Source organism: Mauremys reevesii, linkage group 3, assembly GCF_016161935.1.
Source record: "Mauremys reevesii isolate NIE-2019 linkage group 3, ASM1616193v1, whole genome shotgun sequence".
In the NCBI taxonomy this organism is placed as follows: domain Eukaryota; kingdom Metazoa; phylum Chordata; order Testudines; family Geoemydidae; genus Mauremys; species Mauremys reevesii.
Genome location: NC_052625.1, coordinates 5,883,371 through 5,910,653, shown reverse-complemented (window position 1 = coordinate 5,910,653; position 27,283 = coordinate 5,883,371). Strand labels below are relative to the sequence as shown.

Genomic DNA, 27,283 nt, shown 5'->3' with positions numbered 1-27,283 from the left:
AGATGGCACCATTTGTTACCAAGTTAGAGTAGCAAGTCTTATACTAAAAAATGAGAACTTTAGGCTGCAGTCTGGTTAGTTTTTTTAATACTGTGCTCAGTGCAGTGGCAGAGCAGCACTTTAATATTTCCTCCTCGCAGATTTTTAATTGATGGAAAGTTAAACAACTGACAGAAGCTTTGTGTGGGTGCTCTAACGTTTCCAGGGGCTGAGTTTCAGTCTAAGGCAGCTGTTGAAAGCTCTGTAACGCCTCCCTCATATGGTTGACAGGTCTGTGGGTCCATCAAAACAGAGCTGCTTGTGGATAGTCATGATCAGATGGGATTCCTCAGGTAATTTTAGCTAGGTCCAAAGTCTTGAATGCCATAGGAAGCTAGTGGAGAGCAGAGCAGTAGGGCAATGTGTGTTTGGCAGTTTCTGTTGCCGAAGAGGGAGGCAGATGCAGGCCTAGGCTAAAATTTAGTCTCATGAACCTCACAAAATGTTTTTGGCTGGTGGTAGTGTGCCGCAGGAGTGATTTGTTCGAGGATGAGGAGTCTACTACTGTGTAGCTCTGCTTTGCTCTGTTTAGTGACAGGTGGGAATAAGAACTGAGCAGGAGCAGCTAATTCATGTTCCCAGACTTTCTCCACAGAAGATCTGAATAATACATGGCATTTACTCTGATCATTGAAATAAGCCTCTTTCCTCATTAGTAGGGAACAAACAGGAGATTGGCTTCTTGAGGCAAAGAAAGGTCAGAAACTCCTTTTTTTCCTCAACTCGCCTCCAAATTGCCCCAACAAAAGCTACAAAGCACATTGGTCACTTTGGGCGTTGCATTGTATGTAACAGTTCAAAAGAAGTGATATTCATTCAAGTATGCTAGTGTTAACTGTAGAGAGAATCAAACTGGGAAGAGAACAGAAGCATCTTTGTGTTAACATGCGGCACTCCAATCATACTTCAGTCCTGCAGCCTACTGTTGCATATTAAAGTCTTGCATGAGAAGGTAGCATAGTGTACAGTTAAAATCTACAAACAAATTCTTCACAGATGTCCCAGAGCTTTGTCTTCGTTAAGGGAAAGGGTGAGGCCGAGAAGTTTTAAAAAGCCAATTTTTAGAGTCTAGTGTGCTGCATTTGACATGAGCTGGCTTGACTCTAACAGCTTCCATCTGAAGGTCTCAGAACACTTTGCAGAGGTAGGAAAGCTCTCACCCCTGTTTTACAGAGCGGTGAAGTGACTTGCCTGCAGGGCTACACAACAACAGTTGGGAATAGAATCCAACTTTTGAGTCCCAGGGCATGTCTGCGGCGATTAATGCACTGGGGGGTCGATTTAGCGGGTCTAGGGAAGAGGCTCTCCCAGTGACTCTGGTACTCCACTGGAACGAGAAGCATAAGGTAAGTCAATGGGAGAATGTCTCCTGTCCACCTAGCGTGGTGTAGACACTGCAGTAACTCAACCTAAGCTATGTAATTCATGAGTTAGGTTGATTTACCCCCATGGTGTAGCCATGGCCCCAGTCCAATACCTCCCTGGGAAGTTCTAGCTGAATGGATTGTTATTAAACTCAAATTGACCTTTAGCTTTAAAGCTAGAGAGGGTGGGCAAATATTTAACTCACTGAAAAAAAATTAACATCTGCACACTGGCATATAATGAAAGTGTTAAGTCCCCTGTACAAGGCTTAGAAAACAACTGGACTGTATGTGTTCCATTTCCAGCTACAGAGAATGTGAAAAGGAATTTAGGGAGAATTTAGAAAGTGTTAAACGAGGTTCATACGCAGTCTCCTAGGAAAGGGGTCACCTGCTTGGCACTTTTCTAACAACGTAGCCGTATTAAAAAGTTATTCAAATACATTTATTCAGTCAATCACAGATGAAATACTGTACAAAAGTCAAATGCACAGGGGGGCAGCGGAGGAGAAATGCAGCGTTAGGATTCGCTCTCATCAATGTCCTTGTCTGGATCCATCTCTTCAGCCTCATTTTCTTGTTGCTGTTTCTTCCAAAGTTTAGCCATAGCAAGCAATTTGAGGTTGGGCTGGTTGGCAGCATCTTCTGGAAAGATATAATCATAATATTCCTCCCAGCCAGCGTCGGACTAGAAAAAGAAAAGTACAAGCCACAGGTTAGTTTATTTAGTCTGAACACATGTTTTCACAGTAAGAACATTAAGTTCCTGGAGTACGCTGAATCCTCCTCTCTAACAAGCATGGCAGTGAGAGCTAAGGGCTAAACCAGAACTGAGGTTTTTATTCTTCATTCGTTAGCGGACTGCTAAAATTAAGGAATCAGTAGGGCATGGAGCCCACTGCCCATTAATGTTGCTGCCTCTCTTATATGTAACTAAAAGGGAGAATGCAGACAGAAGAGAGATTTGAATAGCCTGATTACACTTAGCCTTTATTCTCAGAAATAACACCATGCGCATAGTTCAACTAAATTAGTTTAGTCTCATAGATGCACTATAATAATGTATTGTACACAAACAACTTCCTGTGATTGTAGGTGCCATTTTATTTTCCCAGCCTTTACTCTTACCCCATCTTCAGCCTTTAATTTTCTTCTCTTCTTGACTTTATCTGGCATAAGTTTATCTACTCTCTCTTTATTGCAATCTGTTCCAAACTCCTCTTCAAAGTTTCTCCAGGATTCCAGAAGCATGAGTCTCTCCTCCTTCTCTTCGCAGTTTCGCATTGTTTTATTAGCCTCTTCGTATACCTGTCTGCATCTTAGCAAGCTCTCCTCTTTTCCCGCAGAAAGTTCAAACTGAGCAAAACTGATCCATACCTAGAGGAAAAGCAGAGCAAAATCTAATGGAAATTTCATTGTGAAAATGTAATTACAATAAAAACCAGCAGGATGTGGCCAAGCTGGAAACCATCTATGTTAGTTTCAGCACTTTTTCAAGCATTATAAACAACCAGCTAGACAAAACTCATGTCAGAGTAAGATTTGGTTACAGCCCATTTTAGTATTGAAGAATATTCTGGTTTTACAGCAGACTACCATTGTTTCCTTTTTTTTTTTTTTTTAAGAGGGAAGTGATTTCAACAAGGCTGAAGGTTGTCTTCGCAGAAATCTTGCATCAAACCCGATCTTAGAGACCCCACATAATTATAAGGGGGGTAAGACTAGTGTCTTGGTTCACTCTATCTTTCGTCTTTCTACTCAATTTTCTGCCAGTTTTTGGTAGCCTGACCAGAAGAAACTGGATTAACACTCCCAATTCATTTTCTGTAAGCCACTTTGCCACCAGCTGGCTATTATTTGTGGTCATCATAAACCTGGCTGAATTTAGTGAAATCAAAGAACTAAATCACAGTGCTATGGCTGGTTGTTTGTCAAAGCGTCTGCAATTTTTTGAGCAGTTTTTTTTTTTTAAAGAGACCATGGCTGCTCAGAAGAACAGACATGCTTCTGCAGAACTGATTTAGTTTTTTCTCTCTTTTAAAATTAATTTTATAGCCATTGTGGGGTTGTCAAGATAATTTTCCAAATGTGGGAAGCATAGGAAACCTGGCATAAGAAGCAAAGCAGCCTCTAAGTCCTAGTAAGCCAGGGCTTCTGCAGAGTGATCCTTTTTTAATAGAAAGATATAAAGACATCTCTTATCTCTAAACGTGTCATTTAGCAATACTAACATTTTCCCTTACTTATTCCCAATGCCCTGAGTCATGAAGGTCCCCACAGAATAATGTTGATGGTTAATTTTAAAATGCCACACCACTGAAGTAGCCGAGATTCCTTCCTGGATTCTGACTCTGGCACATAGAATGTTGGGAATCATTAAGAAAGTGAAAGATAATAAGACAGAAAATATACTGCCTCTGTATAAATCCATGGTATTACCGCATCTTGAATACTGTGTGCAGATGTGATCGCCACATCTTAAAGATATATTGGAATTGGAAAAGGTTCAGAAAAGGGCAAAAAAAATGATTATGGGTATGGAACGGCTGCCGTATGAGGAGAGATTAATAAGATTGGGACTTTTCATCTTGGAAAAGAGATGACTAAGGGGGGATATGACAGAGGTCTATAAAATCATGACTGGTTTGGAGAAAGTAAATGTTATTTAGTCCTCCTCATAACAAGAACTAGGGACCACCAAATGGAATTAATAGGCAGCAGGTTTAAAACAAACAGAAATATTTTTTCACACAACACAGTCAATCTGTGGAACTCCTTGCCAGAGGATGTTGTGAAGGCCAAGACTATAACAGTGATCAAAAAAGAACTAGCTAAATTCAGGGAGGATAGGTCCATCAGTGGCTATTAGCCAGGATGGGCAGGGATTGTGTCTCTAACCCCTGTTTGCCAGAAGCTGGGAATGGGTGACAAGGAATGGATCACTTGTTCTGTTCATTCCCTCTGGGGCACCTGGCATTGGCCACTATTGGAAGGCAGGATACTGGGCTAGCTGGACCTTTGGTCTGCCCCAGTATGGCCGTTCTTATGTATGATCAGTTGTGGCTACACAAACATTACCTTGACATGCTGTGTCCGCTGAAGCAATCTGCGGTAAAGGTTTCTTGTTTTCTCATACTCTTCTTGCTCAATTTCAAAGTCAATGTAGGATTTCCAAAGAACCTGAGAGAGAATGTGTCAGTCTAAATTCAAAACTCTTGAAGTTATGATTGTTCAATGCACTTTATAATACAAGCCTTAAGAATTTAGGTATAGAGGTTACCAAATAGAAAGGTAGCCAAATAATTTTGAACATTAAGGCAGTACTAGGTATTACTGTCACACATAATATCACCTCTAATCTCTAGCGCTAGGTAAGGGTAACAGGACAAAGGACAGAACCCACTATCACAAACAAGTGAGTGAATAACTGGTTCTGGGCTGAATGAAACATTGGGGTTCCATGAGAAAGAGAGGACATCAAATCATTAGAATTTAGATGGAGGAAAGAGGCTGAAAAGGGATTTAAGAGGCAAAGAGTCAGAAAAACAATGGGAAAATGTGAACAATGAGGCAAAGGAAACCGTTCGATACTCTGCTTGCCTTTGGACTGATTGAAAAGAGGATGCTGCAAGATTTCTGCTCTAAGGCAAAACTTGTGGGTCTGTGAGCTGCTTACACTTATATGGAACATTTAATATCATGGGAAAAGTGGATAACAAGTTGCTCGACAGACACTATCTCAATAATGGGAGCACTGTCCAGAATGAACAGTGAGCTGTAGAAATAAGTGGGGGAGACATTAATTTGCCATTGCAATACTTTTAACTTGAGGCAATTGAAACTGAGAGACACAACATTCTAGGTATGTAAAGGGAGGGATGTAGTTATATATAATTAGTTTATAAATGATAGCTTAGGCCATGAGTAGAGAACATGGCGAACTGAACAGACACATCCTATAAGTAACAAATTATTTGAAGACACCCTAGAAGACTGATGAGCTATATAAGGAGGAAACTACAAAACACTGGAGTGCAGCCTCAGAAAAGTCATTATGTGCAAGCAACCGAAGTAGACAGGTAAGCTGTAGTGTCCAGTGCATCTAAACTGGTAAGAACAGAACTGTGAGCTATTTTATTTTACAAACATATGTATTGCACCATTTTATTTATATATATATATATATATATACACACACACACACACACACACACACAGAGCGAGAGCGCAAACTTGATATTACGCAACCCTGACTCTAGCAACCTCATATCTAATACCGAGGCAATAATTTTTTAAAAACTGGAACACATGGCTACCAAATATTGAGGCAAAGAATTAGATACATACAGAATGCCCACTTATACTAGCTAGGATGAGATATAAGCAGTGTCAGCCCTCATGCTACAGACACAAGCCAACCACGAACTGCTTAGGATTAGAAAATTATTCCCTTAGGCATGTTACACCACACTTGTTTATTGTGGACGTGTATACCACCTGCTGAAGATGTAGCTGAGCTGGATTAAATGGACCACTGGTCTAATATACCATGACAAGTCCTATGTTCCTATTAGCACAGGGTGGGCAAACTATGGCCCGTGAGTCCCGGCCCTTGAGCTCCAGCTGGGGAGCGGGGTCAGGGGCCACTCCGCACATCTCCTGGAAGCAGCAGCATGTCGTCCTGTTGTGTCCCCCCCCCCCAGGCTCCTGTGCATAGGGGCAGCCAGGGGGCTCTGCTCTGCACGCTGCCCCTGCCCCAAGCGCCACCCACGCAGCTCCCATTGGTCGAGAACTGCGAACAACGGGAGCTGCAGGGGCAGCGCTTGCGGATGGGGCAGCATGCAGCAGAGCTGCCTGGTCATGCCTCCGCGGAGGAGCCGGAGAGGGAACATGCCGCTGCTTCCAGAAACCACTTGAGGTAAGTGCCGCCCGGAGCCTGCACCCCTGAGCCACCCCCTCCATGCCCCAACCTCCTGCCCCAGCCCTGATCCCCCTCCCACCATCTGAACCCCTCAGTCCCAGCCCGGAGTGCCCTCCTACACCCCAAACCCCTCATCCCCAGCCAGAGCCCTGACCCGCGCACTCTACCCTCCCAGCCCGGAGCCCCCTGCCGCACCCTGAACTCATTTTTGGCCCCATCCTGGAGCCTGCACCCCCAGCCAGAGCCTTCATCTTGTCCTGCACTCCAGCCCCAATTTCGTGAGCATTCATGGCCTGCCATACAATTTCTATTCCCAGATGTGGCCCTTGGGCCAAAAAAGTTTGCCCACTGCTGTATTAGCAGTTAGCTGATTGCCCCGCAACCAAGCAGTGTGTTGAATAGGTTACTTCAGAGTTCTTCATTTACCCCCTTACCTCTGGCATGTCTAACCGAGGTTGACCAATAGCCAATTCGTATATTGCCCGGGCTCTGTCAGTATCACCAAGAATGGTTTCTAACTCAGCAAATTTAATCCATGACGTGCAGTTTTCAGGTGTAAACTCCAGGAATTTTTCATACAGTTTCCGGCAGCGATCGAACTCCCGCAGTTGTAGCTCCAGTTCAATGTAGCCTTTAAATAGTTTGTTCTTTGGGCATTTTCCTATGGACGTTCCCTGTAAAACGAAAAAACAGTAACTACTAATGCCATCTCTATGAAGAAGTGCTTTTTTCAATGTCCACTTACTGTTCATTAGTAGCATTTAAATTAATCTGTTTCACTACAGTTTCTGTTGACTACTCCAATCAGGATTAGTGTGAAATCTAACTAGTACTGATTCAGCCAGATCATTACAAAACTAACAAGTGCATAAAGTATCTAATTAGTGCTCTGAAGACGGAAAACTTATAACTTGTTGCAGACAGTGTTCACGTGTATAATGTTTCTCCATGAGACATCACTCAAAACTGAGCTTATGCAAATGAGTGCTTCATCTTCTGAGTCTCAAGACTGTCACTCCACAAAGGATGGCTCCAGCCTCTGATCCTCCAGGTAAGAGGTCCATAAATATATTCATAGGGTGAACCACATCTTAATAAATATGGTCGCAGGGACCACCTCCCCTCCTACTCACAATTGCACAACAACCGTCGGGTGCCTACAGTAATAACTACCAGGGCAAGTAAGTTTAGAAAAGTACTGAATGTATTTTAGCTCCTTTTAATTCACTTTAGGAGCTGAAAACAAGTAGAACCACCACCACCACCACATGCCCAGCCATGATGGCAACCCAAGAGGTAGCATTCTGTGATTCATAGTTTGAGAACCTCTCAGATAGGAGTGCCTGAGGACAGGGAAGAAGGGACAAGCCATGTGTCTCCAGCATTACTGGACTGTTATACTGGAACAACGAAACTCACGCCCCTCCCCAATCACTTCTGAGGGAGACAATGAAGGCAAAAATATTCCAATATTTATAAAATGCGTCCAGTATCTAAATCTTTGCCCATGAGCTAAAGTAACTGACTTTTTAAACCAAAGTCCACACACTCCCTCAATATAGACCCCCACAAAACCTTCCTTACACTTAGAAAATGCATGAGAGTCACACCCTATCAATATACTCACTACAAATCAAAGAAGCCATAAGCTAAGCTAGCATTAGCATTCAGTTCACATGCATTACCAATCAAGTCATCAGTTCCAACACATGACTACCCATGCTACATCCACCCACTTCTTTCCTCCATTTCTCCCACCATTACCTTTGTTTTATCCAGATTAAGCTCCAATTTGCTGTCATCCAAGTCCTAATCTCTCACAAATATTGGGAAAGCAAAGACCCCACAGTATATGGGTCCAATGAAAATGAGGCAGAACAGTGTGTTATCTGCATACTGATGACAGCTCAAAAGCAGGAGCCTCACATATGTTGACTGTGTATGAGTGTGAGAGAGAGAGAACGGAACCTTGCAATACCTTCTAGAAAAGCTCTGGACAGAAGAGTGATTATGTCCTTTTGGGATCTCATTGTGAAGAAAGAATGGAACTGCATACCAACAACAACGTCAGGGCCAGACAGGGACTAGAGCTATATCAACAAAACCTGGTGGCCAGTACTATCCAAGTTGAGCTAGTAAGAAATTTTCAATCGAGGAAACAAGCACAATTTCCCTAACATACCCAAATCAAAAACTGGTCTTTGAAAGGGTCAAGGAAATCTAAGATTTCTAAATGGGATCACAACTACCTCTTTAGAACCTACTAAATTACCTATCCCCAAATGGGAAGGTTAGAGACAGTGATAATTGGTGAGCATGCCAATGTGAAGAGATGGCATCTTGAGAAAAGCCCTAACAGCAGCACAGAAGGACAGATGGCAGACTGTCCTCCTGCAGGGAGGCATTAACTTCACAGTGGACTTAACCCTCTGCTTCATTTTACCAGCCAAGGGCAAGAGTCCAACTAAGCAGGCAAAGCTCCTCCAGCATTTCAGCGATCAAGCAGCACACTCTCAGCCAGAGAAGACATTCATATTTACTCCCAAACCCTGCTCTGCCACCGTAAAACACAACAAACCTGATCTGTTTTATCTGCAAAGAAACAGATGTCTCCTCACAGCAAGAAGAGTGACTTCATCATTACCTGACTAGCTTTTCCTAGGTCACAAGTAAAATGCCTCAGTTTTTAACCAAGACTACTGGAAAACTAAGAGTGGAGGGAGAGGGAAAGGGAAAGATTTTCATTTAAAAGAGGCTTCTGTCAAAGCCGACTCCATCTTTGGAGAGGCACTAGTGTGTTACTAAATTCGGTGCCAAGGGCTTGATGCAGTTTCGTAGGAGACTGTCCAAAGTCCTTGTATTGCTTTAGCTATTATTCTGGACGTTGCATTCAAAACTCCCAGGAAACAAGTCCTATTACCTGGATGCTCAGAGTTCTCACAGATCAAGGGTGTTTTTTAAATGTTTTCAATTCATCTACCAATTAATACTCTATAAGCACAGAAAGGTGATTCTCTGGCTTCTCAGCTGAATGCTTTCCAGCTGAAACAAGTGGAGCTTCATTACTTCCAGGTTTATCCAAACCTCTAAACAAAGCCATGCCTGCCTTTAAAATACACACAACAGCATATATGGGACAGGCAGGTCTCAAATACGTGTAGACATTTTGATTTGCTTAGATGAGTTGTAAAGAAGAGACTTTTCAAAGTTCTTTCAACTCTGTTAACCCTAAAATTCTTAAGTTTCTAAAAGACAATTCAGTAATTACCCTCTTGTCTTCCTTTACTTACCAAAGCTCTTCTGGCAAATGGAAGATTTTTCTGTCTTATTTCAAACTGAGCATACAACAGCCACATTTTGGCAAATGTAAACTGGAAGAAAAAAAATCAAGACACATTTGGCTTAGATGGATTCTTAGCAAATAATGCTACTTATGTAGTTTCAGAAATTATTTCAGTTTTTTACTGACTGTGTAGAGTCAAGTAACATTACTGTAACTGCATGGATAGTCTTATTTGAATTAACAATATTATTCTGCTGAACAGGTGAATGTTACACAATCCAAAACAATTTATCATGACAAAAACAATTTATTCATGACTATGATAGGGTGATCATCCCACACTGGCAGAGAAGAGGTTAACAGAGCCCTAGGGAGGCTGTGCAGGAAGCAGCCAATTAGAGGGAAGCTGTATGGGGCAGCCAATCAGGGCCCAGTGGGCTCACATAAAAGGGAGCTGCAGGGCAGCAGAGCAGGTTCAGTTGGTACTGGGAGCACAAGGAGTGAACACTGCATCTTTAACAGGCTGAGAGACCTGCAGCACCATGGACAGAGCAACTGCTGGCAGAATCCATGGAGCAAGAGGAGCTCCTTGCTGGCTTCCAGGACTGAGCAGCCAAATGCCCTGAGGAAGGTCGAAGAAGGTACTGGGGTCATGGGGAAGTGGCCCAGGGAGACATAGCAGCAGTGAGAGGAATAAGAGGGCTGGGACCTAGAGTAGTGGGCAGGCCTGGGTCCACTCCCAGTTGCTACTGGGGAAGTGGCTAGACTATAGAACTGAGATACCACCCCCAGAAGGGGGAAAAATGAGGATGGTGACATGGCCAGAGGGCTAAGTCATGAAGAGGACACTGCAGTACTTGGACTTAAGTCAGTCAGCAGGTGGTGTTGACAATGGGCAGGGCACCACAGGCGAGGGTGCACTGGGTAGCAGAGCTAATCCCTGTGATGGCCAGCAGGGCCAGCTGTGCTGGTGAGTGAACCCGTGACAGTGACTGGCAGAAACTGTTCTCCCACAGGAAGAAAAAAAGCTATACCTTGCAAATTAAGGCTTTTGAGAGATGTCTTTAAGAACTGAATAGACTGCATAGATCAGGACAATGCCACAAGGGAAGAGGAAATATGACATACAACTGTTTCCAACAGCCATGACACATAAATTAAAATTAATTTCTTCTAACAAAACAAATCAAGTTAGTACTATCTATACTAGGAAAAAAGAAAATCAAAAATATAAAGACTTGAGTCCAAATGGACCAGGCTAATATAGGGAAGATTCTTTAACTGTAACATTAAACTTTTAAAATTAAAAACAAAATGTACATCCACATTTTCACTGTCACAAGTTTCCATTTTGTGAAGCAGAATAGCATCTTCTCTCTAATTCACCCGTAGCAGCTTTAAAAACATTTTTTTCCATTAAACAAGGAAACAGGGCTTGTATGGGGATAATATTAAGCAAGTCACTAATATGCTAGACTGTACCTTGATCACTGTAACAAGGTGAAATAATGTGTACATTTAATGTTCTGAGAAAAGAAGTGAAAAATACCCTGAGTACAATTCCTATATTAGGAAATACAAGTAGCACATTTGGCCTGCTGTTACTCATATACCATAAACGTCTACCAGATTGCTATTATGCCCACATAGGCACTATTTACTGATTAAATATTTCTTTTTTAAATAAGGGACTAGAATCAACTTCATAAGAGGCAAAAACAAAACATAGAGAAGGAGAAAGCAGTGTTTGTATATCTAACCCAGGGGTAGGCAACCTATGGCACGCATGCCAAAGGAGGCATGCAAGCTGATTTTCAGTGGCACTCACACTGCCCGGGTCCTGGCCACCAGTCCGGGGGGCTCTGCATTTTAATTTAATTTTAAATGAAGCTTCTTAAACATTTCAAAAACCTTATTTACTTTACATACAACAATAGTTCAGTTATATATTAAAGACTCATAGAAAGAGACCTTCTAAAAATGTTAAAATGTATTACTGGCACACGAAACCTTAAATCAGAGTAAATAAATGAAGTCTTGGCAACACCACTTCTAAAAGGTTGCCAACCCCTGATCTAACCTAATCAAAATCCAGAGTAACCCTCTCATTCATATTCCAGAACAAAGACTAATGTCTATGCTGGTGATTCTTCTGTGGGTCTATGAGCCCTGCATCCCCTGCTGACTGAGAAGGGAACAGTCCAATTGATCTCTTGTTACCAGGGAGGCGCATGTAGACCTGGGCAGTACAGGGGTAGGCAATCTTCAGGATTTTGAATAGTGTGTTTTGAGCCAGTCAGGGTTTCGCACTAGACCCATTAGACAAGCCATACCTTTTTGTGGGGAATCAGTTCCACACATGCTTGATATACCTGTCTGGTTCGTTCTGGATCCTGAAAGGACAAGCAAACTGGGTTAAATATTCTATTCGACACAAAGATTATTGCATGGCTCTAATAAAATTCTGATTTAACAAGTTACATTCTGAAACTAAGGAATTTTTGGAGGAGTATGTTTAAGGCTAAATGTTTAAAACTGTGCAAACTAAACTATCTTTAAAAAAAAAAAACCCATTTGTGTGCACAAATCTAAAAAGCTGGCCCATCAAGGTTTAATGTTAGGATCAAGAGTACAGACCACTTTTTAGACCAAAGTATTATGGTAAGGGTTACAGACCTTTTACCCTTATAGTGGGAATGTTTTTGTAGAAGAATAGCTATGATGCTATGTAATCATATTAAACAAAACTTTAAAGCAACTACAAAATGACTGATTATAAACATGGAAAAGGAGGTTCTATTTCCACTAGTAACTTATATCATTTACTCAACGTCTGAGGCCAGAGTAAGAAGGATTTCAGATATTCCCTGCAAGCGTCATTTTTAACGTGTAGTTTTACTGAATTTGAAAATGCTACCACAAAATGTGAGTTCAGACAACAGCCTGCCATGGGTAATTTAGCTAAGCCTGAGGTGGCTTGGTTCTACTTTTCTATACCAATAGGTTATCGGTGTGGATTGGGGAAAATGTTGAAGGATGTACCATTAGCAACTTCACAGGGTACTTCCACAAAATGACTGTTCGGTTCATGGCAAATTACCAGAGATAAGCATATAATTTAAATGTCTGTTATAAGTAGAAAGTTTAATTTTTTAGAGAAAAATAACAGCTCTGCCTAGAAAGTCAAACCCCATTTCAGTTTTGCAAATTAAATGAGACAACAGATTTTGCTTATTTAATAAGAACTCAGAACCAGACAGCATCTTACTTAGTACGTCACAGCCAGATGTGGAAAAAGAGGAGACTCATGTTTTTACCTTTGCCTCCAGTTCTTCATACAATGCATAGTTGATCCAGAGATATATGTATCTCTTCCAATGTCTCTTCTCTTGAATTGGTGGAACGTTGGCAATGGCTCTTTCATAAACTTCACGTACGGTATCAGGATCTGCATCACTTTCAACCAACCGCAAGTAATCAAACCATGCATCGTAATTGTGGGGATTAGCCTTCCGGAAAGGGATGGGAAACCATTTCATTAATGCAATTATAACACAGGTTCCTCTCCCTATAGTTTAAAGCAGAACTGTGTACATCTATAAACTTGTACATCTATGTTTTTCTAAATTATTCACTGAAATATTAATGAAAGGTAAAAATGTTCGAATGTTTAAGTCATTTAGGCATTTTTGCGGCTTTTATTCAGAGAGATTCATGAGGGTTAAAATGAACAACTAGAGCGGGAAAGAATTGTCACCATTGTATGGCTTCAGCAATTTAACAGTTACATTTAATAGAAAGTGGGCATGCCAGATTTCCCCCCACCGCCCAAACACAGTTAGACAGAACTAAGATGTTTTGTAAATGTCTGTGGACAAGTATATGAACCGAACTTAAATCTAATAACTGACTATCAGCAACAGTGCAATTTGCAAATATGGTAACTATGTTCCAAAGGAACAAAATCCTGGCTTTGATTTGTATTTGACTAAATGGGTTGTCAGGCAGGTGTCACAGTCTATGTGATATTAATTACTAAGAGAAGTGGAAAAGACAATCAAAGCACTAATTTCATTCCTTCCCTCAATCTTTCCACTTAAAAATTTGAAACTATAACCCCTCCGTTGCATCAGTTTCTTGGCAACACCATGGTGGATAAAGAAAAAATTAATAATTCATATCCTAGCAGTTAATTTTGGAATATGTCAAGTTAAAGGCCAAAACACTCATGATATCATGAAGCTGTAGACCCCAAAGCTGATAAATACCCAGAATGTTTAAGTTTCTAGATGAGAGGGAAAGAGAGTTGTTAGGTTTAACTATGATTGAGAGACATTAAATATTTAAAGCCAGTATGCAGTTCTAAAAAACCCCAAAGAAACCCAAGATTAGGCTAGTTTTTGTTACCCTTTCTGTAGTTCATGTAGTGGAACTGAATCTATCCCACTCAATTGACATGTACCCGCTGTAGCCCAATTCCCATTAAATCCAACAACTAGATGTTTTAAATGCAGTATGAGGAGCTCCAGAGAAACTTGTATCACTTGCAGATAAGTTACGATTAAACTAAAAATTCAATGATTTCATATGACCCACACATGCCCTCTAAAAGCAAGTGCCTCAATACCACTAGACTCATGAGAATCCCATTCAGCACTGGAGATTGGAAAGTGTTTACACAGCTGTAAGCCTCTAGATCAACACTTACCTTCACTTCCTCTTCGTACTGGAATCTCCTTTTGCTGACAATAATGTCTTCAATGCCTCTTCTGTCTCCAAACTTCTTTTCAAAGACAGTGTAATTTTTGAAGAGTTCTTGGGCCTCCTGTTTTGGAATTCTATCCAGGGCATATTTGTAGATCACTCTCACCCTCTCAAACTGAAAACATTAACACATGACAAATCGAAATGATTTGTAATACATTTTATAAAACATCTCCTTTCTTCCATTCCCCGTAATCCATAGCTAGAAGTAGATTAGTTTGCTAAAGGTAAAGGACATTTCAATCTCTCACTGAGTACACAGCAACTTTTAAATATAAATGTTTTGCCTTTTTTATCACAGGACTAACATGCATTCTGTCAGGAACTCTGTGAGGAGTAAAACTTGGAATAATTGTATTACTGCCATCAATTTAAGCTGAAATATCACTTGCCTTCTACACTGCAAAGCATGGCATTGCTATCAAAGAAAGGAGCAAAATCAAAAGCCACTGGCATATTGAAGAATTGGCACCAAAGGTCTGATCCTGCACCACAGAAGTAACTGGGAGTTTTGCCACTAATTTAAGTGGGAACAGGAGCAGGCCCAAGGAGAGGAAGAGAGAAAAAAGCCTTTTACCTAATATACAGGAAAGCAGAGATGCAGGTGCCTCAGTGGGTTACTACAGAGAGAAAATGAAATGGGGAATACAGCAGAAACACACTCTGGACTACTTTGTTGCACAGTAATTGTATAGGCTTTAAAAACATATCAAGATACTCTCTAGGGCCAGGACTTTGTTTGTAGAGCACCTAGCACAGTGAGGTCATAAAATGGTGGGAGCACCTAGAGGCCAATCAGGTTAATTAATAGTAACATGCAAAACTTGTTTTTCATATTGCTGATAAGTCAACAATCATGATATGACCATGTTAAAAAACAGCAACGTAATGATAAGCCACAAACCCTGCCTTACACCACAAATAAGAACCTACAACAAGCACCCGCATGGTAACATCAAAGGGGCTGGAAATCTGACAAACAAAGCAAGGATCATTGGTAGGAGATAAAAGGGTGCGAGTACATGATGCTTTATGGAAATGTTCTATGGCAAGCAGGGTTCACACAAGGAATCTAAAAGATATCAAATCAACAAGGGAAAATTGTACACCAAGACGTTTGGCTCTAAGTACCGTTTTTCCTAATGAAACTTCTCTCCAGTTGATACTTTTAGACTGAATCCACGCTTTATAAAAATAAATCCGACAAGGACATTTAAACCAAGAGCAATGAGACCCAGTGTATCACAGGGTTCTTTAGGCTCCCTAGCTTGTCACAAAAGCTCTACAAGGGGACAGTGTTTGGTGTATACCAGAATTAGAAAACGTTGTTCAGAGTTAGATGAGGAAGCATGGTACTGTAGGCAAATCTGTGCAGAAAAGTAGGTACTGAGCCAGACCCTCAGCTGGAGTCAGCGAGTGTAGCTCCATGATGATAGTGGAACCAAGCTGATACACCAGCTGAAGATCCAGCTCATACCATATATAAAATATAAAACAACAATTTTGGGTCCTATTTTTAACCTGTGTTGGACCCCACCCTCTCCTCGTCTCTTGTTTAAAGTTTCAGGTTAATTCTTAAGTGGGTGGATTTTTTTAAGTTATGTTTTAACTTTTAGGATGTTTTTAGTGTGTTGTTACTAATGCTCCAACTGTTTATCCCTGCAAATTTCTCATATATTGGGTAAAAAGACAAATTTAGGCCACAATTAGAGCCCTGTGCGATTACAAAATTTGTATCTGCATCCAATCCACAAACATAGTCTGCGGATATCCGCAAACTTGCAGGGCTCTAGCCATGATCCTGCAGAAACTTACCCATGTGAGCACTGCCACTGAGTTAATCCCATTAGTTCATGTGCATAAGTGTTTGCCAGATCAGGGCCCAAGTCTACTGATGGCAAGCAATTGTATCTTGCTCAAGTTAACAAGAAGAGAATAAGTTTCCATTGATATCAATAAAAGGCAAATATAAACAAAACCAAGCCTCCTTGTTACTACATTCTGCACACGAGTACTATGAACTCCGTCAAGATGCCAAGAAACTACAGCCAAAGAGAATTCTAAATGGCGCAGAGCACAACATTCAACAAGACATCTGCATTTTTATATTAGTTCAATACACTTTAGCAAGTCCTTACTTCTTTCTGGTTCTCCTCAAATTTTGCAAAGGCCACAAACAAATGCTCATTCATATGTTCTTCTCCAAAGAACTCTACTGCTCTCTCATATACTTTTCTTGCATGGGCAAAGTAACTGTGTTTCTCTTCAAAGCGGGCGTACTTGATCCAATTCTTAACATCAGGATGCACAATGACAAGTATAGAAATGTTAAGGAAATAGTAACAGTTCTCCATTTCAAATTCCATTCTTCCCAGGGATCACATGACCATGGATCATGTGAGAACAATAGTTAAAGATGAACCATGCAAAGAACATGCCCAAGAAGTAGAAGAAGGTGGTGAAGGGGTGTTCCACACTCAGGGGGTTTCAGACTCAGGCCCTACAGTTTTTAGGAAGGAAAAATAATGAATTAAAAAAAGAAAGGAAAATATAAGAGGAGGAGGAAAAACTTTTAGTAGCTCTGGCAGTAAGGAGGGGCAAATATCTAAGAAGAGAGAAGTAACCCTCTACCTCACAGCAATTTTTAAATGCAAACTTCCAAAGTGCTCTCATATGTGACCCACCACATTTTACTGCAGTGCTTTGTAACATTTACTGTTTTTGCATGTGTTGTTTTGTTGTTGTTTGTTACAGTGCTTTAACTGTCAGCATCTTTCAAGCCAGAAATATACACCTATTGTGGGACAGTTAAATTACAAGCTCTTCCAGGACATTTATACTCATTTAACTGAATTTCACTGTCCACGTGTACTCCTAGGTATTAGCAATGTTTGTTGCTCACAATACAACTAAGGTGGAGAAAAGTCACATACAAATTCATGGGCATTTAAGATGGATAAGGATGAAATGTAAAATGTGGATCTAAATGTAAGTGCAAGACACACTGTTCTAAAAAGGATATATCTCTCATAAATAGTGCGTGCCCTCTCCACCTCCTTGTATCTCAGTTCAAAATTAATGTAGGAATGCCAAGCTTGTTCCTCCGGTTGCCACTCCATCCAGCGTTCAAACACCTGACGTGCTCCAGCAACGTTCCCCAACATCTCTTCCATGTAAGTATACTTGTACCTTTAAAAAAGGCAAACGAGCTATCATTGACAAAACCATTTAGAAATGTACTTAACACAATTATTATTTATAGGTAACTCTTTTGGTGGTATTCATTATTTGCACCACAGAATTGTCCAGAGGCCCCATTGTGCCAAACCCCTATCCTGGTGAGATTACAATCCAAAGGGGGGTGGGGAGGAATGGACTTTCCAGTAGTGTGAGCCTTTTTTTAATATTAGCTTGCAGAGTCTGAGAAAAAGAAAACTCAAACACCAGAGATGTTGAAGACTGTATTTGCATATGCAGACATTTTTCTTTTTCACTAAGTGAAAGATCAATTGTTTTTATTATTAGAGGTGAAATAGCGAGTTCTACTATCTGAAAACTCACCAGAACTGGTTGACCCTGGGGAGGGTAGTGATGGCTCGATCCCAGATATTGCGGGCATGGTTAACCTGGCGGTTCTTCATTTCCATTTCTGCATACTTCAGCCAGAGGGTGACATTTCTGTAGTCCACGTCTAAAGCACGCTCGTAGATGGAACGAGCTCTGGAAAGCAAACAACATTGTTGAAGTAAATGCATGTATGATGCAGTTCAAGAACTCTGACAATATTAGTTGCACATATTCTTGAAGGCATGTGAGAGATGCCCATCTTCATAATTACCTTTGTATTTCTTTTAGGCTTTCCTCCCATTGTGCGTACTTTATCCAGTTACTGATAACAGTCCTGTTTTTTCTTATATTATCTTCAAAGGTCTAAGAAGAAAGTTATAATTTATTTTTAAAAAAGTAAAATGTTTCTCTATGCAGAAAGATCCCATTATAAACCAAGAGTGATGTACTGGTAACTCAAAAACAAGATATCAATAGATTGGACTAAAAATTCCAAACATATTACAATTAATTTAAACAGAAGTTACAATAGCTTAACTTTGAGATCAAAATGAATAAGGGGTTTCCTAAGTCATGTACCTGAGCAGTTAGAAATGTAGCTGGAGTTGTGATAAGTGTAGATCATAGGAGAACTGTAAGCCTGTATCCATCTGTAACACCAATGGACTAACAATTGTAACAGCATTCAAAATTCTTTTTAAAACCCCTTTGTTTGGATATTTTAATAGTAACATTAATTGAAGTTATGGGGCTCAATCTTTGCACACAACACTGACAATATATTAATTTAAACATGCAACATGCATTCTTTTGTGGCTATAAACTGATCACTTGATGGAAGTATCTGATATCAGACATGCCAGCACTTCGTACTTCCCAATGGTCCAAACATCTATAACATGCACATACTTTACTAGAGTTTATAGGCCGTGAGAGATGCCTAGGAACTCTGCCTCTTCTTGACTAAGTATATTATGACTCTCATTTATGTAACCAAATGCCAGGAGGCAAGTTTTCAGTTCCATAATGAAGCGTTTCCACAACTGGATGCAGCAGAGATGGCACATTCAGTGTCACAGATTGCCCCCAACCTATGTCCAACTAACATCTCAGTCTCATTCCTATCTAACAGATTGGGTATGAATGGAGATAACCCTTTGTATAGCCCTCAGCACAACAGGGCCCTAATCCTCACTCAGGGGCTCTAAATTCACATCCCTTTGGAGAGTAGCTTCAATAAGCATTCAGACACTAGACACCAGGGGTCGACGCGGCCCTTTTGCCAAGCAACCCATCAGGGTAATCCATTGGCGGGCTGCGAGACATTTTGTTTACATTGGCCATCCACTGGCACGGCCCCCTGCAGCTCCCAGTGGCTGCGGTTCACTGTGTCCGGCCAATGGGAGCTGCGGGAAGTTGCGGCCAGCACATCCCTATTCCCTCCTTCTGGCTGATTTTTACTCTTCTTCCCTTTTTCTACAGCCTACCTCTCAAGATTCGAGCACATATGAATAGACTAATTAACAGTATACATACAGTTTCCAATACAAAATCATAATAAGTTATACTGTTAATTTGCTACTAAATCCAAATTCTAAAAAACTGTGCATTTAATTGTTTAAAGGGAACAGGTTAAGTACCCTTAAACAGCTATTTGTGATTTTACCTTAAAACCACAGAATATCTATTTTCTCTCTTTGAAGTTAATGAAGAATGAATGAAAACGTTTAGTAAAGTTTAAAAATATGCTAGCTTCTTAGTACTGTACAGGAGCATCAAGTCGCTTGTGCACTTACCTTCCGTTTTCGAAGCTTGTAGTCATTTAGCTCTTCTTCATCTGTGATCTTTTGTTGCGGAGGTGGTGGAAGAAGTTCAAGTTCTCTTTCCTTTGCTTCTCTTAACAGCTGTTCTGCTGTGATCTGTACTTCTGCTGGCGCTTTGTTTTTCACCTTTGGAAGAAGAAAACATTTCATTTTTTTGGTAATCTTATATTTTTCTACACTCATAAAATACTGAAAACCCCCCAAAAAGTGAGTTGACCCAATGATTTAATATGTGAAATATACAAAGGAGTAGGATTTGGTGACTGGCTGAGAAATAAACTGAACTGAATTTGCAAACAGACAGGAAATAGCAACACCAAATATAAAATACTTGTTTCTGTGTCCATTTCACCCCATAAAAAATGTCAAACTCAGAAGCTATAACCCTGCCTAGAGTGCAAAAAGATTGGATATGTTGGAACAAGTCTTAGAAGTGTATTCATGCAAGTATATCTGGGACCGAGATGACCACCTACCTTGGGGGGAAAAAATTAAATATGAAAATAGATTTGGAAACCTTCATTTATTTATCAGATGACATGTAAAGTTGGGAATATGATAGCCTCATTTTTTTAAAAATACCGTAAAGTAAAAAAATCATACCACAGACAACTTTACTTTTTACCTATGTTACTGATAACTCCTTGATATTAAGTATGAAAGAATTTTTAAACTCCAACTTGACTATTTATGTCCTTTCTTTACTTTTAGCATTGGACAATGAAAACCAGTGTTGCTTGTTTAACTCTGGTTTCACATTTTCAGTACTGTTTCAAAACTGAAGAGCAATATTCATTTGTTTTAAAAACTCTTCGCTTTTCAAAAAAATGGTGTAAACATTCTACTGATATTACAAGTTTCATAAAAGGTTGGATTTAGAAAGTTTAAAGTGGGGCCAACCAGGTGACCCCATACCTCTGAAAAAAATGTCATATAAACTATTGACTGGATTACAGATACCACAACTACAAAAAACATGAATATCATCTGTTAGGGAAAAAGTAAAGTATAAAGCCAGGAGTTTCAACATTTTTTGGAATACGGAGTAAGGCTCCAATCCTGAAAACACTCATATACTTAATTTTATGCACATGAGTAGTTTCATTGAACAACAGGATTATTCACACTCATAAAGCTAAAGACATGCATGCCAGAACCACATGGGAATTTTTTTAGGATACTTTTTCATTGGAAAATGCTGATTTGTCAAAGCCAGAACTTTTCACAGAAACGTAGACTTTCATTGGGAAGTTTTTTCAGGTCCCAGATGGAATTTATGGTCAAAATCAGGAAAAAAAAACACTTAACCAGAATAGCCAATAGCCCAATGATCAGGGCACTCACTTGGAATGTAAAACACCCAAATTCCTGCTCTCCCTGATTCAGAGCAGGGACCTAAACCTGGGTCGCCCACATCCCAGCTGATTGCCCAAACCACCAGAGTATTAGCTATTCTCAGATAGGTCTTTCTCAACATCTCCCGTTGGAGCTGTATCCATTGAGCCAGAGTGAGAGAGAATGAGACTATGGCACTGTTCTTCAATTGGCAGCCCGCAGGCTAGATCCTGCCACCAGGGACTTCTGTTTGGCCCGCTGCTGGGCATTAGCTGTTCCTTCATACCCTCAAAAGCAGCCAATTGGAGTTCCTCAGGAAACAGTGGTGCTCACTCCCCCGCCCCTCAGGAACCCAATCTATTCTCACAGGAAGGGGTGGGGGGAGCTATTCCTGCTTACAAGAAGGGTGGAGGAGAAGGGTGCAGAAAGAACCTTGCAGCTCAAGATAGCTCCACTCCTTTTTACCCCCTCCCTGCTATAAGCCGGGATGGCTCTTCCTTCCCTTTCACACCCAGCCAGGGAAGCAGGGGATGAGGGACCCCTGGAGTTGCCTAGAAGGGGGAGGCAGAGGGATACCACCGCAGCCCCCCTCCCCTTGGACTGGGATTGGGGGGTGAAGAACCCAGTAGGAGAAGTGAGGCTGGAAGCAGGATGGGCTGGGCCAGTGGTTCTCAACCCATGGCCCAATCGGCGCACAACTGTGGCCTATGTGACATCCTTAGGGCCATACAGGTAGTATATATATTGTGTGGATGTGGCCCACATAAAACAGAGAGGTACATACGTGGCCTACAATGTTAAATAGGTTGAGAACCACCAGGCTGGGAAGATGCAGGGAGGCAACAGGGCAGAACTGATGGGAACTGGGCAGATGCACTTAAGTTTATTTTCCCTATGTTTACCATCATGCCATGTATTTAATTTAGAAATTTTTCATTTACATTTAAACACAATGGAACTAGACTGTGTTGATGCATTTTGATTTATGGTGATACACTTTTAATCAGGCACTTAATCAAATGCTTATGGAACATAAAGTGATCAGTAACTGACGTACTTTCATTAGTTAAACTGACTGCACAGTACTTTTTTGGGAAGGTGTGGGGGGGGGAACAGTGCAAGAGTGTCAATATTTCAAGCAGTAAGAAAGGGAAATTAGAAGTTAAACTCACAGGAAATGAATGAACTTCTAATTTTAATTTAATAGTTATAATAGAATTAACATTAATAGCATGATGTTTTAATAGCATTACAGTGTATTTGTATAATAATTTGTTTGCAAGATTATGTTGTAGTCCTATCCACTGGCATGCTTAGCCTTTTACTTTGAGATTAATAAATAATACCTATCACACCTTTCTTTAAAGATTGCAACCTGTGGCCAGTAGCAGGCTTACTACAGAGCAAACACCTGAACAGCCCTCTGACCTGGCAACATTTGGACATTGACTTATTTAGTCCACCAGAAATTTTAATTGAATACCACTGCTCTACAGGGTAGTAGATAAAGCAGCAAATCAGGCAGAGCGCGGACTTGAACCTGGGTCCTCCCACATCCCAGGTGAGTGCCTTACCCACTGGCTACTCAAAGAGGGGTGCTTGCTCTTGCTTACACTCACTCACTTTTGAATGGTCAGGGTTTCATCCAGATATTGAAACACAGAATTTTTTTCATGAAATGGAATTCTTGCTTTCTGGTCAGCCCTAAAGCACACGTTTGCAGGACCAGAGTTTTAGTCACAATTCTGGTCAGCCTTCTGAAAGTCAGACGATTGGCTTGCAAAGAATGGTCTGTTTGGGTCAATGGGGCTCCACGTGGGTGTAGAAGACACCCATGTGGGGACTGAGTCCAGGACCAAGGCCTTAGTAATAACTGATTATATGTTGTTGTTATTATGGCAGCAATGCTATACCTAGCAATAATTATTGGAGGATTCCATTTTTGTTACTTATGAATTACAAGTATTTTTAAAAAAATTAATGTGGATGAATTTGCACTAGCAGGAAATTAAAAATCTAGTAAACCCTTAAACTGGCCCAAAGCTTCATAGCGGTAGCCTGTGTGTGTACACAGAGCTCTCCTGCAGTCAGTGGGGCAGCATGCAGGCCTTCGCCCACCAGCAATGTCAATCGGGCACCAAGGAGGTGAAGCGTCTGCCATGATTTAACTCAGTGTATGGTCACTGCCTACATCGGTATTTAGTCAAAATAATGTCCATAGACGCAGTGATTCAGCATCTTATTTCATCAGTCAGTACTCCAGGATTCGGTTTGTCACAGTGAGGGGGAAAGTCACAGAGAGCATGATTTTCCCCTTTGCCTGTGACTTGCTTCTGTGTCCATGACTCACCCTGCAGCAGCAGCTCCTATGGCTGAGCCTGGCTCCCTGCCCTGAGTGTTGTGACCAGGAGCACCGGGTCACAGCCCTATTCAGGTTTGACCACCCTGGATGCTCTGTCATGACCAGGGGTGGGGTGCAAACTTCAGTGAGTGACATTGTGATCTGGTGCACTGGGTTGCAGCGCTGTTCTGATTTGGCCCACCTGACCAATGTGGGGAAAAGGAAGAAACCTGAACATCTTTGCAACCTCACATGCCAGATCTCAATGCCTGGAGCAGGATGATAGGCCCAGCCTGGCGTGACCAGGGGCTGCAACAGAGAGGTGAGCTTGCTCCCCAGCCTCCCTCCACACCAGACTGGGATTAGGGTTGTGGTGCTGGAAGCAGAGGGTGCTGCTGCAGGTGGCAGGGTGAGGAGAGGGGCATTATTTTGTTAATCAAAATTTGGGGAGCAGTCACAGTAAACTTAGTAACCTGTGATTTTTACTACATTTACCACAACCACTCTGACTTTTGATTTTTAAAAATGCCATGGGAAATCTGTATTTCTATTCATGATTTATTACCTGACTGAGAGCAAAAGACTGCAACATATGTTTAACCTTCCTTCTCTGTAACTTTATTAATGATGGGAACTGCTTGTTACTTGAAGGAGAAACTGATGATTGCTAACATTTATTAAAATCTAATCCTTCCAAGCCTATTTATTTTAAGGAGATGCATTAATTCAAATTACCTTTCTGAACACTAAAGACTGAAAATCACCGTAACTTGACTACATTAAAAGACACAAGTCTCCACCAATGGTAGCAACATTGGCAACTGTAGTGTAGACAAGGCTCAGGTGTTTTTAACCATGGTGTCATACAATCCATCAAACTGAGAGGGTTAGCTGCTCATACAGTGCTGGCTCCTTCTCTTCACTGACAGCTACTAAGCGTCATTAAAATATAGCTTTAAAAGATACTTCTGATACTTTCCTAATTTTACTTGTCTATGTTAACAGGTGCAGTAGTTGCCACAGGGAGGTGATGGGATAGGAAATGGGAGTGGAAATGATCCACAAGACAATCTCCCCATTAAAACATGGGGATTTTGATGGCAGTTAAAATACCCTCCCCCTCTGTACACTTCAGTCTCCCGCATTGCTACTAGTGCTGTAGCCACATCAGTGGTTCACAGGTGCCATTTTTCCAAGACCAAACAGCTGGGATAACTTATCTGTAACCTTCAGTTCAGCTTTGTCCCCGCCACCCTCCACACACACACACACTGTTGGGTTATTTTCACATTCTTTAAACTAAAAATGGCTTTGAAACTGTGAGTACATGGAATCTGGACTTGGTTTTTTAAAAGAAACACTATAAATGGGTTGAACGGAAGTAGTGCTTTGTGTTAACTCCATACCAGCACTTTTCTGGTGGTCTCATCTGTTTCCTTAATATTTAAGATTTTATTTGAAAACTGTGTTTTTGGCCTTTTTAGTTGTTGAGAAACTTTCCCAAGGGGACATGTCATTCCCAAAGGGACATGCACAACAATGGGCCACATTCAGATCCTGGTGTAAGTCAGTGCAGGGGGGCTGAATTTTGCCCAGTAAGTCTGAGATGGACAAACTGACCTTTTGTATTTTAAATAACTACAATTGCTAATCATTTAACTGCTGGTCATTTTAGTAGAAGTTTCCAACTGCTTTGGAACCATGGGATGAAGAAAATGGGGAAGCATAACATATTTTTCTCCATGAAACAAGGATGCTCCACCATTCTAAGAAATGTCCCTTATTTAGTACTAACATCCCTCAGCGTGTATCCCATAATGGTCCACCAGCATGTGTGTTTGATCAGATAAAAGTTAGTTTTCAAGCAACAATCATGAGAACTATTACAGAGGGTGTGTGTGTGGAAACACATGACTGTGTTGTACTTTAAAAAAAAAAGTGAGCGAAACTGTTTCTAAAATGAAGCCCCCCCCCCGTAGCTGGGCTCGTGCTCTATGTTACAGCTAGCAACAGAGCACTATGCAAAAGCTACAGTATTTCCAGCAGCACTCGCACCAGCGACCCCACCATACCCACTTTCCCCACTGCCCTCTCTCCCTCATCCCCTTCCCCGGTCCAACTGGGCACCCCCCGGTCACAGGTCCCCCAATCCCCCAGCACCTCTGAGCCCCCTTTTCCCCCATCAAAGGTCCCCCAATTCCCTGGCACCCCCGAGCGCCTCCACCTCCCGGTCCCCCCAATTCCCCGAGCCCCCCAGTCACAGGTCCCCCAATTCCCCAGCACCCCTGAGCCCCCCCGAGCCCCCCAGTCACAGGTCCCCCCAATTCCCTGGCACCCCTGAGCCCCCCTTTCCCCAGTCACAGGTCCCCCAATCCCCGGCACCCCACCCCGCGGTCACAGGTCCCCCAATCCCCGGCACCCCTGAGGCCCCCAGGCCCCCAGTCAGAGGTCCCCCAATTCCCTGGCACCCCTGAACCCCCTTTCCCCCACCCCTGGTCACAGGTCCCCCAATTCCCTGAGCCCCCACCCCACGGTCACAGGTCCCCCAATCCCCAGCACCCCTGAGCCCCTGAGCCCCCAGTCACAGGTCCCCCAATTCCCCGGCACCCCTGAACCCCCCTTTCCCCCCGGTCACAGGTCCCCCCAATTCCCCGAGCCCCCCACCCCGCGGTCACAGGTCCCCCACTTCCCTGGCACCCCTGAGCGCCTCCACCTCAGTCCCCCAATTCCCAGGCCCCCACCCCAGTCACAGGTCCCCAATTCCCTGGCACCCTGCTTTGCCCTTTCTCCCCAATTCCCCTCCTACAGACCCCCCGACCTCCGAGAACTTTCACCCGCTCCCGCCGTTCCCTCCACTCTGCCTCCCCCTCCAGGCACCCCCCCCCGGTCTCCTTTCCCTGGGCGCCCCGATCCTGCCGCCCCCCGGGGTCGGTCACACCCATGTCCGGGCCCCGGGGGAACAGGGTTATTCCCCCCGCCCAGCGCTGACAGCCACCCCCCCGCACCTTCGCCACTTTGGGGATTCGCTGCTTCCCAGCCGCCGTAGACGCCATGTTGCCGCCGCTCTGAGCCCGAGCTCCGTCGACCCCGCCCTGACCCTTCACCTCTCACCCCGCGCAGCGTCGCCTGGGTTGTTGCCACAGTAACGGCGGCCGCGCGTCTTCCAGCGGCGGCTGCGGCGGAACCGCTACGTCCCAGGTGAGTCGTCGCCGGTTCCTCTTAGCGCTGACCCGGGGGGACCACCGGCCGCACCGCGCCCGACGGAACGTCCGCGACGCTCTGGGAGTCCGGGGAGGAGGCGCTCACGGGACTGGGACACCCCAAACAGGGGCCCCATATCGCACAGCTCCCCTCACCTTGGGACTACGCGCCCCCCCCCACGGAGACTACAACTCCCAGCATGCAGCGCGTCCCATTCCCGCCTTCTCTCCCCCGGGTCCGCCTGCTCTGCGCTGCCCCCTAACGGCCCGCCCGAGAACGGCAGCTGCCAGAGCTCGCCCAGCGGGGTCATGAGCACCCAGGTGTTGGGGATTGCGGCCATCCTGCGCTCCCCTGTATTGCTAGGTGGGAGGGGCATAGGAAGGGGGTTGCAATGGAGGAAACAGGCTGGCTAGCTGCCACCTGGCGCGTCCCTTGTCCTTGCAGCCCCACTTCCCGTGGACTCCTGTTGGCACCTGCAGACCCACGTGCCAGTGGCAAGCCAGCCCGTCGAAGGACCGTTGCTCCCTGTAGAAGGGGCAGATTCTTGTGGCAGTGTAGCCTTTATTGTAAGTGCAACAGGATCGCCACCACAGAGTCGTCTCCAGACAGCAGATCTGTGCTAGCAAGCCAAAGGGAAAAGGGCCT

At 42.8% G+C, this 27,283-nt stretch overlaps 2 protein-coding genes across 7 annotated transcripts in view; one reads left to right on the top strand and one right to left on the bottom strand.

Moving 5' to 3' along the window:
- Positions 1–1,826: 1,826 nt before the first annotated feature.
- Positions 1,827–26,731, bottom strand: CRNKL1 (crooked neck pre-mRNA splicing factor 1). The gene is made up of 14 exons (XM_039528382.1): positions 26,443–26,731; positions 19,735–19,887; positions 18,210–18,301; positions 17,933–18,091; positions 17,394–17,560; positions 16,510–16,688; positions 14,316–14,486; positions 12,925–13,116; positions 11,941–12,000; positions 9,615–9,695; positions 6,759–6,998; positions 4,482–4,583; positions 2,532–2,780; positions 1,827–2,091 (listed from the first exon to the last, which is right to left on the bottom strand). The coding sequence occupies exons 1-14, from the start codon at positions 26,488–26,490 to the stop codon at positions 1,924–1,926; spliced, it is 2,061 nt and encodes a 686-aa protein (XP_039384316.1). The 5' UTR covers positions 26,491–26,731; the 3' UTR covers positions 1,827–1,923.
- The window catches only part of CFAP61 (cilia and flagella associated protein 61), a 209,147-nt gene continuing 191,803 nt past the window's right edge, over positions 9,940–27,283 (top strand). The window contains exon 1 of one of the 6 annotated variants that reach the window (XM_039528376.1): positions 9,940–10,577. In XM_039528376.1, coding sequence (XP_039384310.1) covers positions 10,499–10,577 — 79 coding nt within the window. In that variant the 5' untranslated portion in view covers positions 9,940–10,498. Of the gene's footprint in view, positions 10,578–22,480; positions 22,658–26,529; positions 26,636–26,707; positions 27,205–27,283 lie in introns of those variants that run through there. The other 5 variants (XM_039528379.1, XM_039528377.1, XM_039528381.1 and 2 more) reach the window with 5 other exon arrangements.

Coding starts and splice junctions, on each gene's coding strand:
- CRNKL1 (XM_039528382.1), bottom strand. CDS start 26,490: ATGGCGTCTACGGCGGCTGGGAAGCAGCGAATCCCCAAAGTGGCGAAG. Junction 17,561..17,932: donor CCCAGGGTCAACCAGTTCTG/GTGAGTTTTCAG, acceptor CCTTTTTTAAAG/GTACAAGTATACTTACATGG. Junction 9,696..11,940: donor AACTGATTCCCCACAAAAAG/GTATGGCTTGTC, acceptor TTTTTCTTCCAG/TTTACATTTGCCAAAATGTG.